Raw genomic sequence first — 17,084 nt, forward strand, 5'->3', positions numbered from 1 at the left:
TACCACTTCAGCTTTCACAGCCCCCGACCCCTATACCTCGGGAGGGGAGCCGTGAACTTTGAGTGGTGGTATCGATGTTTTTATTAAAATAATTTGCAGCAGAATATTTCATCAGAACCGTAGTTAGGAAAATTAATCAGAGTTATAAAAACACCATAATTCTTATTTCATAAACTGGGATAAAAACACATTTTTATACAAACATAAGTTTTATAGGGATAAACCATAATTTACAAAACACGTTTCTTTATTCTGGTGACAAGCCACTTATTTAAGTTGGAAGCCCGCAGGCATCATTCCTTTGTCTCTAACAAGTCACCTGAAACATATTTAAAAATATTTGATCAGCAGGAAATACTGGTGAGTACATTCATTTATAAATGACACATTTTACAGTTACAGCATTAAGATGTTTTTACATCTGCCTGCTTATAAATTACCGAAAGGTACTTGTCACTCGACCGTATCTGTGACTGTGGTCATATTACTTATTGGCTAACACTTGTCCAATAAGTAACGTGTAATAGCCCAGTAAGCAAGCTTTGTATACAAAACCCCACAATACAAGTAGTAACCATCCCGTAAATTTACGGAGACTTAATCACTGTAATGTATTTAAAATCATTTGAAAATATTTGGACTATATATCATGAGGTTAATGGATTTAGAAAAGTATCATGACAGCATTGGAAAATCAGTTATCTCACGCAAATGTGAGCTGTGCAAAAACTCGAATGTCTCACCTTGCAAGTTTATATTTAACAAGACTTCTGATGTTAAGCACCTAGATTAAACACAATGTAGTATATCTCTATTAGTATAAACCCATAATTATAACGATAATCACGAGACATGAAACTTTACACGATGACACAATGTCATACCTTGTTAAGGTATAGCTTTTGGATTCGGGATATAAGTTCCTTTCGATCAGAGAGGTACCGTTACAATTACTCGGGTATAATACCAGTTTTAAGAAGAAAGAAAATAGGAAATTTTTGAACGAGTTGTGAAGTCCAGATTTCTGCTCTATTTATACTTGAAATTGAGCATCTTCGCGTATCGCGAAGGAATCTTTCGCGTATCGCGAAGTTGCAGTAGAGTTGTCGAGTCAGCCCTAGCTATGCCACATGGCTCGACACGTTGCATACTTCTTCGCATATCACGAAGGTGCAAAAATACTAAGGCGTGCAAAGTGCGCCATCAAAGCAACACATTGCGCCCATCGCACTTCGCCCAAGCCCGTGCGCGTCGGATGCGGGCTCCGCTAGGACTACTGGGTGTGATTTGGCACATAAGAATATTATCATGTGAACTCTCTTCCTTATAAAGAGCTTATAAGTTTTGTAATATAGCGATGTGAGACAAGAGTTAGAAATCCTATTTATACCATGGTGGAAGCCTTTCATTTTCTTTCCTCCGCCAATGCGGGATGGAATTCCCCTTTATATCTTTCATTATTCCTTTTATTTCTTCTCTTTTCTTTTTTATTTCTTTATTTCTTTCTTTGACTATTTTATTTCTTATTATGGTTTGTTATATGTCACCTTAACTATTCACAACTATGGTTATATAATATAGTTCTACTTTTATTTGTGCGTGATGTTTTTTTTGTCTGATTAGGTGCTCTGTCATCTGTGCACATGCACAACCTGAGCCCTGAGGGTATTGATGTCATGCAACTATGCACGCATGATAGTTTTCCATTCAGTTTTTTTTTTTTTTTGATTTTTTGATAGTCCATTCAACTATCTATTCTACTTTGGAAGAAGAGACATCACTGCCACTGTAACGGGTGCCTTTAAAAAAATATCAGGTCTAATTTTTTTGGAGTTGTTAGTGAGTTAGTGGTGGCTAGTTATTATTCCTTTATAAGGCTATGAAGAGGTAGGTCCCAGCAGAGCCCAGTTGGACCCGCAAGACTCACCTTAAACAGGGACGTCTGCGCAGAGACCAACTGGATCCGCAGGACCAACCATGCTCAGAGACGTGACGTCCTTACGCGCAGTACGCAAGCTGGTCCCGCAGGAAATGCCTCCCAATGGTGAAGGACTCCGCCTGTCCCCGCAGCCTCGGATACAAGCCATTAGGGAAGGCCACCCGCGCAGCATGGCTACACGCACAAGGCACTTAGCTCTCGATCAGTGTCACCTGAAGGAATGAGCAAAGCCGGGAGCAATCCCGCACAGAGGCGGGAGGGGGAATACTCCCGCCCAAATAAGCCAGTCTGTACACTGAAGGATCTTTTACTGTACCTGACGAGGTATGGGCGAAAGATCTGATCAGAGATACGACAGCTCACTGATACAGTATGGCGAGCAGCATGCTCCTGTACTGTATCACTATTAGCCGCTGCCTACTCACCAACTACTGTCATACCACGTGCGTAGCCGGCAGTTGGTGGAAAGGGAATAGTATACAGCAGGCCTGGTCACTATCAGCCGCTGCCTACCCACCAACTACCAGCAGGGCACGTGCGTAGGCTACTGTTGATGAACAGGAACACTGTTGCAGCCGGCCATACCTCCTTGGAAACCTACCTTCGGCTATAAATACCCCAAATGGTATGATCATCTCAACACATTATTACATTATCATATCTTATCATTATATCATACCTGATATCTGCTCTAGCAATCTCTTAATATACATTTATATTTAAAGAGCAATCTAGTCTGATTCTCACGCCGGAGGGTGGTCACAAGGAGGAACCCCCCCCCCTTCTCAGTGACGAGCTCACGGTGTCTGTTTTGCAGGTTATCAGAAGAACCATCTTCTCAGGGTCTAACCCCTTGTGGGAAACATCTATCTAACCCCCAGGTTATCCGTAATCTGTCGTGGGTCCGGTTAGTGTTTCTTCATTGGCAATTCAAAATTCGAAAATATTAAAAAGTAAGCGGGAAAATACCCCTTACCCCTTGGCAAACAAGTAACCGTAAGACGGATGCGGGTACAGTGTAAAGGCAAAACCCTTCACATACCTAGCACCCGCAGGGAATTGAAGTCAAGAACCTTGGCAAATAAGTAACCGTAAGACGGATGCGGGTACAGTGTAAAGGCAAAACCCTTCACATACCTAGCACCCGCAGGGAATTGAAGTCAAGAACCTTGGCAAATAAGTAACCGTAAGACGGATGCGGGTACAGTGTAAAGGCAAAACCCTTCACATACCTAGCACCCGCAGGGAATTGACGCCAAGTAAACCTTGGTGAACAAGTAACCGAAAGACGGATGCGGGTACAGTGTTAAGGCAAAACCCTTCACATACCTAACACCCGCAGGGAATTGAAGCCAAGTACCTCGGCAACCAAGTAACTATAAGACGGCTGCGGGTACAGTGTTAAGGCAAAACCCTTCACATACCTAGCACCCGCAGGGAATTGACGCCAGGAATACCTTGGAAGTAAAGTAACCGTAAGACGAGCGCTGGTACAGTGTTAAGGCAAAACCCTTCACATACCTAGCGCTCCGCTGGGAATTGAAACCAGGAAGGATCTTCTGGGCAATGCTTGCGGAAACGGAAATAACATCCCCGCATAGCAGGAACGTCGAGAACTACGTTGTTTGAAGCTCCAGAATGGAATTGGTGGTTTTAACATAATTGATCACTATGTTCAAAACTACCAAAACCTCATGGAAAATACATACAACTGGGACTCAATGCTCCTGACTTGCGAGGAGGTTACAGACCTACCCGCATCATACCCAAAGACCAAGCAGGAAACTCGGGCATTTCTGCAAGTGACAAGGACTTCCGCGGAAAGAATCCCCATGGAAAACCTTACAAAACCCTTTTCAAAACCCTTTGCTTAAGTCCAAAAGTTCACCTCACTTTATTAAACACGCATGAGAAGAACATTGGACTGGGGGGACTTGAAGAGGTAGGTCCCAGCAGAGCCCAGTTGGACCCGCAAGACTCACCTTAAACAGGGACGTCTGCGCAGAGACCAACTGGATCCGCAGGACCAACCATGCTCAGAGACGTGACGTCCTTACGCGCAGTACGCAAGCTGGTCCCGCAGGAAATGCCTCCCAATGGTGAAGGACTCCGCCTGTCCCCGCAGCCTCGGATACAAGCCATTAGGGAAGGCCACCCGCGCAGCATGGCTACACGCACAAGGCACTTAGCTCTCGATCAGTGTCACCTGAAGGAATGAGCAAAGCCGGGAGCAATCCCGCACAGAGGCGGGAGGGGGAATACTCCCGCCCAAATAAGCCAGTCTGTACACTGAAGGATCTTTTACTGTACCTGACGAGGTATGGGCGAAAGATCTGATCAGAGATACGACAGCTCACTGATACAGTATGGCGAGCAGCATGCTCCTGTACTGTATCACTATTAGCCGCTGCCTACTCACCAACTACTGTCATACCACGTGCGTAGCCGGCAGTTGGTGGAAAGGGAATAGTATACAGCAGGCCTGGTCACTATCAGCCGCTGTCTACCCACCAACTACCAGCAGGGCACGTGCGTAGGCTACTGTTGATGAACAGGAACACTGTTGCAGCCGGCCATACCTCCTTGGAAACCTACCTTCGGCTATAAATACCCCAAATGGTATGATCATCTCAACACATTATTACATTATCATATCTTATCATTATATCATACCTGATATCTGCTCTAGCAATCTCTTAATATACATTTATATTTAAAGAGCAATCTAGTCTGATTCTCACGCCGGAGGGTGGTCACAAGGAGGAACCCCCCCCCCCCTTCTCAGTGACGAGCTCACGGTGTCTGTTTTGCAGGTTATCAGAAGAACCATCTTCTCAGGGTCTAACCCCTTGTGGGAAACATCTATCTAACCCCCAGGTTATCCGTAATCTGTCGTGGGTCCGGTTAGTGTTTCTTCAGGCTATAAATAGATATGTTTGTTATTCAAGTGAAGGCATGAATGAATGAATGAATGAATGAATATAAAGTAACTTTTAAATCTCCCAATTAATCTTTTGTCTTTATCTTTCGATTTGGATATAGTCATGGCCGGCCCTTGGGTAGGACAAACCGGCCGGCCTGTTGAGGCACATAAATTTTGGGGCCAACTTTTTTTTATATATACTATGTGTATATATTTAAAAAAATTATAAAATAAATATGGATCTTAATCATATTAAATATTTTGGACCCAGACCTTTTTTATCCATAATCCATCTAATCTATTTGGCCCAAGCCAAATTTAAAAACTAAATAAATAATGGCAAATTGGAAACTAATAATCTAACATTTTGTCTATTGGCTGATAATAATCTCAAATTTAAAGTCACTATCAATAGTCCAACCTTTCAACTATTTTTGTCTCAATAGACACCATTAAAAAACACTTAATGTCGTTAAGTTTTGTTTCCACGTTTCAAACCGATGTTTTAGGACTTTTAATTTGAAGAAGGATACGAGTCGACTGATGTAAAAACTTATCTCGAAACAGTGATCCGAACGACGAAACAGTGTTTCAATTCGGGTGTTTAAATTTCCAATTAACAAAAATCAAATCATATGAATCACTGTTTCAAGATAAGTTTTACATTAGTCGGCTCGTATCTTTCTTCCGATTAAAATCCCTAAAACATTGGTTTGAAACTTAGAAAAATATTAACGACGTTAAGTGTTTTTTTTAACAAAGGTCCATTGAGGCAAAAATAGATGAAAAGTTGGACCGTTGGTAATGATTTTTAAAGGTGAGATTATTGGCCAATACACAAAGTTTGGATTATCTATTTCCAATTTTCCATAAATAGTTAACGTTAATCGTTGTTTGAAAAAAACTAGCTTGTATATTTCGTTACTTATTAGGGCCTGCGGGCCTTTTTATTTTGGTTCGGCCGAGGTATTTAAATTCTCGGAGACGGCCCTAGGATATACAATAGATGTTTTTTTCAAAATGGGAGAAAAAAGTGTAGTGAAAGGGTTTTTAGGAGAGAGAATGAAGGATTTAGATTTCTAGGTGTCCTTTCAAATGGCGGAACACAAGACATTTCAGAAAATGTCAGCTTTTGTCTGGTGATGTTACACACTTACACTTAAACAGGTTTTCCGTCATTTGAAATGAAGGAACTCTTGCAATTGGCTTGTGATCCGCCAATTCAAACGGCAGATCTGATTGGTCTCTCTTCCGTCAGTTTGACTGGCGGATCTCTCACCACAAGCCTAGACTACCCATATAAATTTTTTCCATCTTTGTCGGAGATATGCAATTTCAATTGGTGGATGTCAATAAAGTACATTTTCTAAATGGTTTGATTGATATTTCACCTTTTTTTCTTTCCAGACATCCGTCGTTGCAAACAGAAGATGTGAATAGTGTACTTTGAAGATAAAAATAGTTGCATGTGTATTTTGCATACTTTGCAATCTTTAAATAGCTTCGCATCATACATACTTTACATATCTAATGGTTTTCACAAATAGCCAAACCATGAGACAAGAAGCATGTAAAATCATTTCATTTTACTAATATAATTTAATTAAAAAGAGAATCAGAATAATTAAAATGAATATTGTTATTTATTTACAATTAATAGAGTACCATTTTAATAACTTATATATAAAGTGTTACTAATTTGAGACCTGTCTATTATACGGGTAGTTCTTGAAAATACAATATTTAATAAATAATCGATATACAAGAAACAATAAACATGTTAAATACTATTAATACGTCGTTGTGCAATAGTCATTAAAACAATTTTAAAGTAAAAGATTATTATAAATATTAAATGTTTGAAAAAAAAAGAAGTAAATATTAAATTAACAAATTTTAAGAATGGTAAATATTATTTTATTATTATAAATTTGTTAAAAATGGTGAGATTTAATGTGAGAGTGACAAGTGGCAAAACTTGTAGTTTTTTATTAGAGGGTATAGATTCTTTCGATAGTAAATAAAAATATTCACGATAACTTAATTTCCAAGTTATACCGTTTTAAAATATGAATTAGAGGTCAATATTTTGAATCCACTATGCTCGTGCTCACTATGAAAATATAAAAATAAAGAAAGCGAAAATTACTTTGCCACTAGGAATTAGGGTCGGCATGCGTGCCTGCGAAAACAAGTTAAGGCTTTAGGCCCACACTTAATTAAGATCTTCAAATAAAAAAAAACATTATATAGAGATATATTATAATAGGTAAAACAAATTCAAAGTAATGTATTGATGTGGTGATAGGCTTGGATGTTACTAAAGTATATGTAATGATTTCAAACTTGTCGTAAGCAAATGTTTTTTTCTTAACAATTGTCATAGAAGGCTCCAAAATCTTATTTAGATTTAGGCATACACATTCATTGAGCCGACCCTGCTTGTGATCTATGCTCGTGATCGCTATGTGCTATGTAAAAGGGAAAATTCCCAAAATAGTCCAAAGTTAGAGAGAGATTCTCATAATAGTCCCTTAAATTTCGTTATTCCCAAAATAGTCCAACCAAATCTATCGAGCCCGATAAATTCCCAAAAAATCCGATTGGTTTCGCTGCCCAGTGAAAAGGTGCCAAGTGTCCCATTCCCACCTACCCCCGTTGATTTTCACCTCAAAATACCCGGTCCAGATGGTTTCCCCCCTCAAATTAATCTCCTCTCAAAACCATCTCCCCATATTGCTTTCCCCATGCTTTCATCTCCAACATTGGTTTTCAACCACCATATTCTCCGGCCACCATATTTTCAGGCCACCATTTTTTCCGGAAGTAACGGCACCGGCGTTGTTGTCCTCTTTCAGTTCGAGATAATCGTGGTGAAAACTAACTTCTTTGTAACCGATTTTAAACCACGGATCGTTAATAATTTCATCTACAGTAATTCTCGTCACAGGATTTGTATCAAGTAAACGCGATAAAAGCCGTTTCAGCTCCGGCGAAGTCCACCGTGGAACTCGAAACTCGCCGGAGTATATTTTCCGGTACATCACCATCAAATTCGAATCATTAAACGGAAGATAACTGGCGTTGAGAACAAACAGAATGATGCCGCATGACCAGATGTCCACCTTCGCTCCGTCGTAGCCTTTCTTCGATAAAACCTCCGGTGCCACGTAAGCAGGCGTCCCACACAGCGTGTGTAGAAGCCCGTCGTGCTGGATCTGTTCGGTCACAGCTGATAATCCGAAATCAGTGACTTTCAGATTCCAATTTTCGGCCATGTAACCATATGGTGGCCGGAAAATATGGTGGTTGAAAACCAATGTTGGAGATGAAAGCATGGGGAAAGAAATGTGGGGAGATGGTTTTGAGAGGAGATTGATTTGAGGGGAAAATCATCTGGACCGGGTATTTTGAGGTGAAAATCAATGGGGGTAGGTGGGAGTGAGACACTTGGCACCTTTTCACTGGACCGCGAAACCAATCAAATTTTTTGGAAATCTATCGAGCCCGATAGATTTGGTTGGACTATTTTAGGAATAACAAATTTGAGGGACTATTATAAGAACCTCTTTCTAACTTTGAACTATTTTGAGAATTTTCTCTATGTAAAAAGTAAGGCTCGTAATTTGGGTTGAAAGTCGTGTCAGAGTATATTTGTTTGTTGTATTAAGTTTTATTTATTTATTTTATCTTTTGTATTAAGTGTCCAATGTCAAATCCTCTTCTAGCGTATATGAAAGTATATATTTATACCATGAGTAACCTTTATATTACTTATAGGAATTACATAACATTATACTATTACAGGAACAACAACAATAAATCTAAATAGTCAAAAGTTTTTTTATCAATAATTTATATATTTTAATTTGTGATTTTCACATAATATGTTTGGGTTATATATGTAAAAACGTCAAGTTACACGTAATATCATACATACAACCACACATAAGTTATATATATATATATATGTAAAGTATATGGTAGCTATTTAAAGATTGCAAAATATATGGCCAATGTTTTAAAAACAGGTTCATACCGGCCGGTTGAACCGGTAATAACGGATTTCGCATATCAGACCGATATTTTGTGTCCGGTATTTTTGGGCGGTTTGCTAGAGCATTGAACTGGTGGTATTTTCTAAAATACCGGTTTAAACCGGCAAACCGGTTCTAAGCCCAAGCGATTTATGATAATTTGCGGCCCTTATTTTTTAAAAGTTACTTTTAACATAACAATTAGCATCGAAACGAGTGAACCTTTGGATTATTTTTTGAAAATCAAAAGCTTTTGTATTATTTTTTATTATGGAATTATATAACTTTGGATTATTTTTTGAGTTGAAGTTACGTTTATATGATATTACAAAGTAAACTATTAACCCGGTTGAACTTCTCGGTACAACCCGGTTCAACTGGTTGTACCATTTTTTAGCTCAATCCGGTATGAGTTAAATTCCGGTTTTTAAAACATTGTATATGGCAACTATTTTTATCTTTAAAGTACAGTACTCACATCTGCCAATTGCAATGGCGTATGTCTAAAAAGTAAAAAAGGTGAAATATCAATTAAATCAGTCGAAAAATGTGCTTTATTGACATCCGTCAATTAAAATAGCGGATCTCCGACAAAGATGGAAAAAAATTTTAGAGGTAGCCTAGGCTTGGGGTGAGAGATCCGCCAGTCAAACTGGCGGAAGAGAGACCAGTCAGATCTACCATTTGAAATGGCGGATCACAAGCCAAATGCAAGAGTTTCGCTATTTCAAATGACATAACACCTGTTTAAGTGCCACATCACCAGACAAAAGCTGACAATTTCTGAAAGATCCTATATTCCGCCATTTGAAATGGCAAAACACCTAGAAATCTAAATCCTTCATTCTCTCTCCTAAAAGCCCTTTCACCACTCTTTTTTCTCCCATTTTGAAAAAAAAAATTCATATACAATAAGTATTATCTCAAAGCTCAAATATTTTTAGTTATATATGAACGCTTGTGACTCTACCTTCCAAGCTATACTTGTTATCGTGCACCAACTTAAGAATTTAGCGGGAGAGGATGGCACACCAACCGTTCTTTTACACTTGTTTACGCCCAAGAGTTTAGTTTCAAAAACTTGAAACCGAGCAAAGCATTGTCAAAGCTAATACTTTTACACCTTAAACTTGGTAATGTAGACCATCCACAACGCTGGACATCCATAAACCACCATGTCATATTCCAAATTTTTGTCAAAAACCATGCGTTCTTCCTAGTGTTTTGAAACCTGGCCCGACCCGGACGGTCGGACCGGTCCGACTGGGACCCGGTCCCTATACCGGGGCGGGTTAGTGTATTTGGGACGTTTCTAAAAACCCGGCCGCGTTTTGCGGGTGGCGGTCGGCCCGGACCGGTTGACCCGGCGGGTGGACCGGTAAAACCCATTTTTTGTTAAATCCAAAATGAAATGTGTATACCAGGATTTGAACTTGGGTCATTTCAGATATAGAAGCTTTAATAATTACCCCATGAGCCAACCAACCAAGCTTCATTGATGTCTCTATTGATCAAACATAAATCATATATATTTAAAAAACAATGTATAAAACATAAATAAACATTAAAGTTTGTTATTATTATTATTTTTGGTTATTATTATTTTTTATATGTATATGAGTTATATATATATATATGTAAATATATATTTAAATTATTTATGACGTCATCCGGGTCAAACACCGGTCCGCCCTCCCGGGTCGGTCTGACCTTTGACCCGGTAAGGCGTCCGGGTTGACCTCCGGGCCGGGTCTGAAAACATTGGTTCTTCCACAACACCAAACCTCCATAACCTCATTTAAAAATATTATATTAGTATATATATATAGGGGAGAGTTATACTAAAAATAAGTAGTTTTCTAGAAAGACTATAAATAAATCATAGCCATTGGATCATGTTAATCAATGGTTGAGATTTAAAATTACCAAAAACCAATATAGTTTCCTAGAATTATTCTTTCACCATAGGTTATAATGTCACATGTCAAAAATCTATTGGTTCTTACCATTCATAGAAAACTCCTTATTCGTATTTGAATCCTTTTATATATATATATATATATATATATATATAGGGGATATTTCAATTAAGAACCCCTTTGAGTTTTAAGAACTCGAAAGAACTCTGTGTAATGATTTTTTTTTCGAATTTTTTTTACGCATGGCGTAATATATGTAAGTTATATACACATAAAAAAATTACATAATTTTTTACGCACCGAGTCGACTTTTTACACATGTGTAATGGACGTAAAATTTAGTGTAACCACTTACATATTTATTTTCTCTCATACTTTGACTTTTTTGATAGATTTAATCTCAACCACATATTCCAACCCATTTAATTAAACGTGTGGCCTATAATTGAAGTTCTTAAGTTCTTAAAACTCAACATGGTTATCAAAATATCCCTCACTATATATATATATATATATATATATATATATGTGTGTGTGTGTGTGTGTGTGGTAAGGATCCTAAGAAAACCATTGGCAAATTGAGAACTTTGAGAACCATTTTGGACCACTAAAAAAAACCTCTAAAAAAATATTTAAAAAATTATAAAACAAAAAAAAACGAAAGTTTTAAAACAGTAAAAAAACCAAAATTCTTATATTTCATTCCGGTTTCATAAAAAAAACCGATTTTTTTCTTTTTAATTCGTATTATACATATACACATATGTATACTTTCATTTAATCTTTAGTTACGTAATGTACACATATGTACATTATCATTTACCTTAAATTATACATATGTGTATAGAAAAAAACATGTGTGTACATATTATACATATATGTATAATAAAAAAACCGATTTTTTTTCTTTTTAATTCATATTATACCTATACACATATGTATACTTTCATTTAATCTCTAGTTACGTAATGTACACGTATGTACATTATCATTTACCTTAAATTATGCATATGTGTATAGGAAAAAAACATGTGTGTACATATATGTACATATTATACATATATGTATAATTTAGGTAAACCAATAATATATATATATATATATATATATATATATATATATATATATATTTTTAGAAACCGGAATGATAAATAAGAACTTTGGTTTTTTTTTTTACTTTTTTTATTTTTGTGTTTTTTTTTTGTTTTATGATTTTTTTTATTTTTCGGTTTTTCTGTGCTAAAAAATGATTCTTATAGTTTTCAATTCTTAAAAAGTTCTCACATGATTCTCATCCTATATATATATATATATATATAAATAATATGCATATATTTGAGAGAGAGGGGGGGGGAGGGAACCTGACTAGTCCGTCTATAGGTTTTCTACCAGCAACACCCCCCTACCACCCAAACTACCCCCACATCACTAATGTCCTCCTTGTTTGACCCTTGCCACGTCAACTGACGAGCATCAACAAACCTTGCGTTATGGTGTTTTTAGGTGGATGATCAAAACTAATGATAATCCACAACATTCCAAATTCCCAACTAATGAAGATGCTAGCTCGTACGCAAAAAAACCCCAAAAACCGAATCACATAAAAAGCTTTTATTTTATAGCAACAATCGCGTGACAAATTTTACATAACTCAATTTATTCGAAAACATACACCCCTAAACACGAACAAAACGTCGTTACAACAATCAAGGCACAAGGTACAAGTCACATAAAGCCTCATCAAATTGTGAGTTCATGAAATCAATCCTCATCCTACTAAGATTAGGGCTTTTTTCCCCCTTTTCTTACATCACCCCAATATTTCAATCAATCAATCACTCAATTCAATTCTATAATTCCGGGCTTCAATTGATGCAATTGGATGATGTCAGAAGCTAATAATAATAATAACCAACACCACCATCATTCATCGATGTATGAAACAGTCAATCTACAGCCAGCCGATTTACACCATCATCATCATAATATCAATAACAATGATAACTCAAATGTGGTTGTGCAAGAAGAAGATGATGTTGCAGGTGGCGAAGAGGAGTCGATAGATAACCCAAGTCAGATCCGGTACAACACCCATCATCATGGGTTGCAGAGTACTGGTGGTCTTGAAGGTGGTGGAATGGAAGATATGGGTGTTGTTCCGCCGCATCCGTTGTATGTACCGGATGCCGAGATTCATCCGGTTGCCGGTGCTGCTGCCGGTGCCGATCAGCTTACGTTGTCGTTTCAGGGTGAAGTTTATGTCTTTGATGCTGTCTCACCTGAAAAGGTAGGCTGTTTTGGGATTAGGGTTTTGTTTGTTTGTTAATTATATTGACCTAATAGGCTATGCAGTCAATATAAGTGCTATAGCAGTTATCGGGGTTTTCCTGATATCAGTGTTTTAAGTCTTAATTGTCATTTTTTAGTGTTTGAAATCTTAGTTCGTTCTTACTTGCTACAATTGTTAGCGTTTTGTAAGTTGCAAAAGATTAATTTGTTAATGGTAGTAGGAGAGTATACAGAATTGTTAGTGTTAAATTGCTATATTTATAAACTCTGCATGATATTGGGGGTGTTTGGGATTCCTTATTTTACCTCCTTATAACTTTTCATTAAGTTAATAAGTTACCACATTGTAACTTATGAAACTTTTTCTCTCACAATATAAGCAATCCCAAACACCTTATTACTTTTCAAAAAGTTAATAAGTTATAAGTTGGTGAAAATAAGCAATCCCAAACACCCCTTTAAAATTACTGATATCCCACCGTGATAACCGATATCCGATATTTTTCCGCATCAACTGTGTAGCTGATAGGATGAAGTTTTAATTAATTTATGGAAATTATTTATATTTGGGGATTTTGCAGGTGCAAGCGGTGTTATTGCTTTTGGGTGGGTATGAAGTACCAACCGGAGCACCTACTTTAGGGATTCCTCCTCAAAACCAAAGGGTATGAGTATTGTAAATTGTTGATGTGAGTTTTGGGTTTTGGTGTTTTTGTTTTGAGTGGGTTTTTTTTGTTTGAATGTTTAGGGTTTGACGGAGTTTCCAGGAAGGTCGAGTCAACCACAAAGGGCGGCTTCTTTGAGTCGGTTTAGAGAGAAGCGTAAAGAAAGATGCTTTGATAAGAAAATCCGTTATACAGTAAGGAAGGAAGTTGCTCTTAGGTATTAAAATATGCTGTGTTTTGTGTTTTTCTATATATTTATGATTTTAATTGCGTCTTTGGTCATAATAGTTTGCAATATATCCAGGATTAGGTTTCTATTTTTTTTAATGTGAATCGTTAAAATGGTCATTGTGTGATTTGTTTATCTTTTGTTAATACTTTGAAGCTTTTTAAAATGGTAGTTCTATGAGTTAAATTAGTAAATCAAGGAAGACGTTGAATCCATTAGCCTAGATTTAGCATTCCGAATCCCTTAAGGTCACTTTATCGGTTTTCGGTAACGGTGGTACTGTTTGTTAGAATCTGATATGAATACCTTAGACTTCGAGAGTTCGAGTTGGGCTTTGATCAAAATACCCTCGTTTGTTTGGAGACATGTAGTGTTCTGAACAGTCTACGTTGATATTGACAACTTGGCCATGAGGGAGGGAATGCAACAGTAATTGGAGGCTGTGAACTTGGACATGAAAAGTGGAAGCAAGACTCCACATACTGGATCAAAATATGCTTCTCGTTCTTCACAGCTTATGTAAAAATATTAATTTGTTGGCTAACAGTATGGAGAACAAAATCAAGGACACTTAAACCAAGTTTAATAAACACAAAGTAGAGAGTTATATTGAACGAATTTATTAGGATTTGAAATAATTAACATTGTTTACAGTGGACAATAACATCAAGGGCAAATCAAGTGAAATCCTTTGTACATTGTGATGAACATTGTTAGTTATTTCAAATGGTAATATATTCGTCCGGATAACTCTTTATTTTGTGCTTGTTAAATAGGGTTTAAGGGGGCTCATTTTTGTTCTACGTATTCTTAGCCGATAAGTAGATATTTTGTCATATAAATAATAGGATTATTTGTGAAGGAACGATAAACGTATCTTGATCAAGTCAGTGGAGTGCTCCTTCTACCTTTAGGTCTGATGTCACTATCTCTGCTTGTTGCCGCTTTCTTCACTGTTGCTATTAACGGAGACAGGTTGAAACACCGTAGGTTTCCAAACAATACTTAGGTTTGATATGTCTAATTCAGTGGAGGAATAACACATGCCTCTGAGTCTATTTCTCACAAAATTAACGGATGGAAGTGTGATGGGTATTCTCACATTGCATAAGCTATTTCAAGCTATATTGATGATGATGGTGAAGTATGATGCTGTCTAATTCACCTCTTTAAAGAGATGGGATTTTAGCACTTAGAAATCCTAACCTTTTTATGTGGTGAAGGCTTACATCTTTTTTTCAGAGTATTGTTTTTGTTATTTAGTGTGTTAAAAATAGAAGGGCAACATTGTCATGATTAATTTTTTTTATTAAAATGGGTAAATATGATAATCGTAAGTTTGGATCATGCATACATGATATTTCAGAAGTATCTAAGGGCATATATGAAATTCTCCTTATCAGCTATTGTTTTGTCTGTAAAACTTGCATGTTCTTTGATTTGTCAGATTACTACATATTACATGTCAATATGTTCTATTTGTATTCATGTTATAAGCATGTGTTATTTTCTATATATTATTTGCACACATCAGTTTACTCAGTATTAGTTTTTGTTATGCACAATACTTAAGTTTACCTTGTTTGACTTTGATATCAGAATGCAACGGAAGAAAGGTCAGTTTACATCATCGAAAGCAATCTCTGATGAAGCAGGCACAGCTACTTCAGATTGGAATGGTGCTTCTGCACAGGATGAAGAAACAATGTCAGTTTCCATTACTGTTATTAGAGTTTCTTGTATTCATTTTCGTTATCTTTTACTCAGATTGTTTGTATTTGCTTATATGCAGATGCAGACACTGTGGAATCAGCTCAAAAGCTACTCCAATGATGCGTCGTGGGCCTTCTGGCCCAAGAACATTGTGCAATGCGTGTGGGCTCAAATGGGCCAACAAGGTTCGTATTCAGATCACTCGTTATGCTTCAGTTTTCTAGGATTTCATGTAATTAGTCTGTTACTTGTGTAGGGTGTTCTAAGAGATCTTAACAAGGTTTCAGCATCAGGGGCTCCAGACCCGACTGGAAAAGCTATAGAGCAGGTACACGCTTGCGCACACACATATTTTTTATAGATTTGAAATGAGAATAATGTTGATGAGTGTGTTGGCAGAGTGATATGGAAGCAAATGAGACGGATGCTGTAAATATGAATTCTATAATAATGGCTGCCTCTAATGGAGTAGACAGCTCAGCTGTGGCACCTGAAAGGTAGACTGGTAATGTGTTGCAGCCAATTCACATGTTCAAAATAAGAGAAGATGTTGCATTCGTAAACAAACTCACACTAGTTGTTACAAAGATTGTAGATATACCGCTTCATTATTATGTTGATGATTATTATTACTATCTTTATTATCATCACGCCAAATCAAACAAGCCAAGTAGCTCGAGCTGAGATATGTCGTCAATTAAACTTCTAAAAAAATGTGCGGTTGATTGACCCGGTCCACCTTTAGTGGGTTCACGTTTGGTTATACCTGATGAATACAAGGGGTGATGCCAAGGATCTTCGATGATACCTTTAGAGGATCTGCTAGGCAAGCACAACCTTGTCTCCTTTTACTTCTGCCGTCTGTGGTAGCTCAAGCAAGCAGCTAAGAGTCGGTAATCAAATTTCCCCTTCCTGACATGAATGTAACTTCTCATTCGTTAAAGGGTTAAGAAGTCAAGATTATCAAAATTGTAGTCTCAGGTCATACATGTTCAAGATACCTTCAAGGGAAGGGTTGTGCTAAAAGTCTAAGATGATCACTCATTAATAGAACTGTTTTTAAATAGCACATGCCAACATCTTTTGTATTAAGTCCCAACTTGTATAAAAATAAAGCTTTATAAAGGTGTGGTTGGTCAGCATCTGATCATAGTGAATCTCCACTGAGTGGGGATTATCCAACACAATTAAGTATTTAACTCAAACCATTTATTGGCATTTAAGGAAATCATGGTCTAGTCAAGTAATTGCAACATGTTTTTTCTTTTCTTGGCTTGTCAACTTTTCATTAGAGTGGACGGGCTCGTTTACTTGGTCTAAGTAGTGGAGCCAACTACCCGGGCACCCTAGAGAAACTGCCCCCCTCTTCC

The 17,084-nt window shown here is 37.3% G+C and overlaps 1 protein-coding gene and 1 pseudogene across 1 annotated transcript; one reads left to right on the plus strand and one right to left on the minus strand.

Moving 5' to 3' along the window:
- Positions 1 to 7,615: 7,615 nt before the first annotated feature.
- LOC143559477 (CBL-interacting serine/threonine-protein kinase 14 pseudogene) lies at positions 7,616 to 8,140 on the minus strand (annotated as a pseudogene).
- A 4,447-nt stretch (positions 8,141 to 12,587) lies between these two features.
- On the plus strand, positions 12,588 to 16,351 carry LOC143559453 (GATA transcription factor 24-like). Its single transcript, XM_077048028.1, has 7 exons — positions 12,588 to 13,105; positions 13,689 to 13,772; positions 13,856 to 13,989; positions 15,601 to 15,708; positions 15,794 to 15,899; positions 15,971 to 16,042; positions 16,114 to 16,351. Exons 1-7 carry the CDS (start codon positions 12,701 to 12,703, stop codon positions 16,213 to 16,215), a joined length of 1,011 nt encoding a protein of 336 aa, XP_076904143.1. The 5' UTR covers positions 12,588 to 12,700; the 3' UTR covers positions 16,216 to 16,351.
- Positions 16,352 to 17,084: the final 733 nt, after the last annotated feature.

This window comes from Bidens hawaiensis, unplaced genomic scaffold (assembly GCF_021521415.1).
Source record: "Bidens hawaiensis isolate Kalapana, Puna unplaced genomic scaffold, B.hawaiensis_p1.1 tig00019922_1, whole genome shotgun sequence".
Taxonomy (NCBI): domain Eukaryota; kingdom Viridiplantae; phylum Streptophyta; class Magnoliopsida; order Asterales; family Asteraceae; genus Bidens; species Bidens hawaiensis.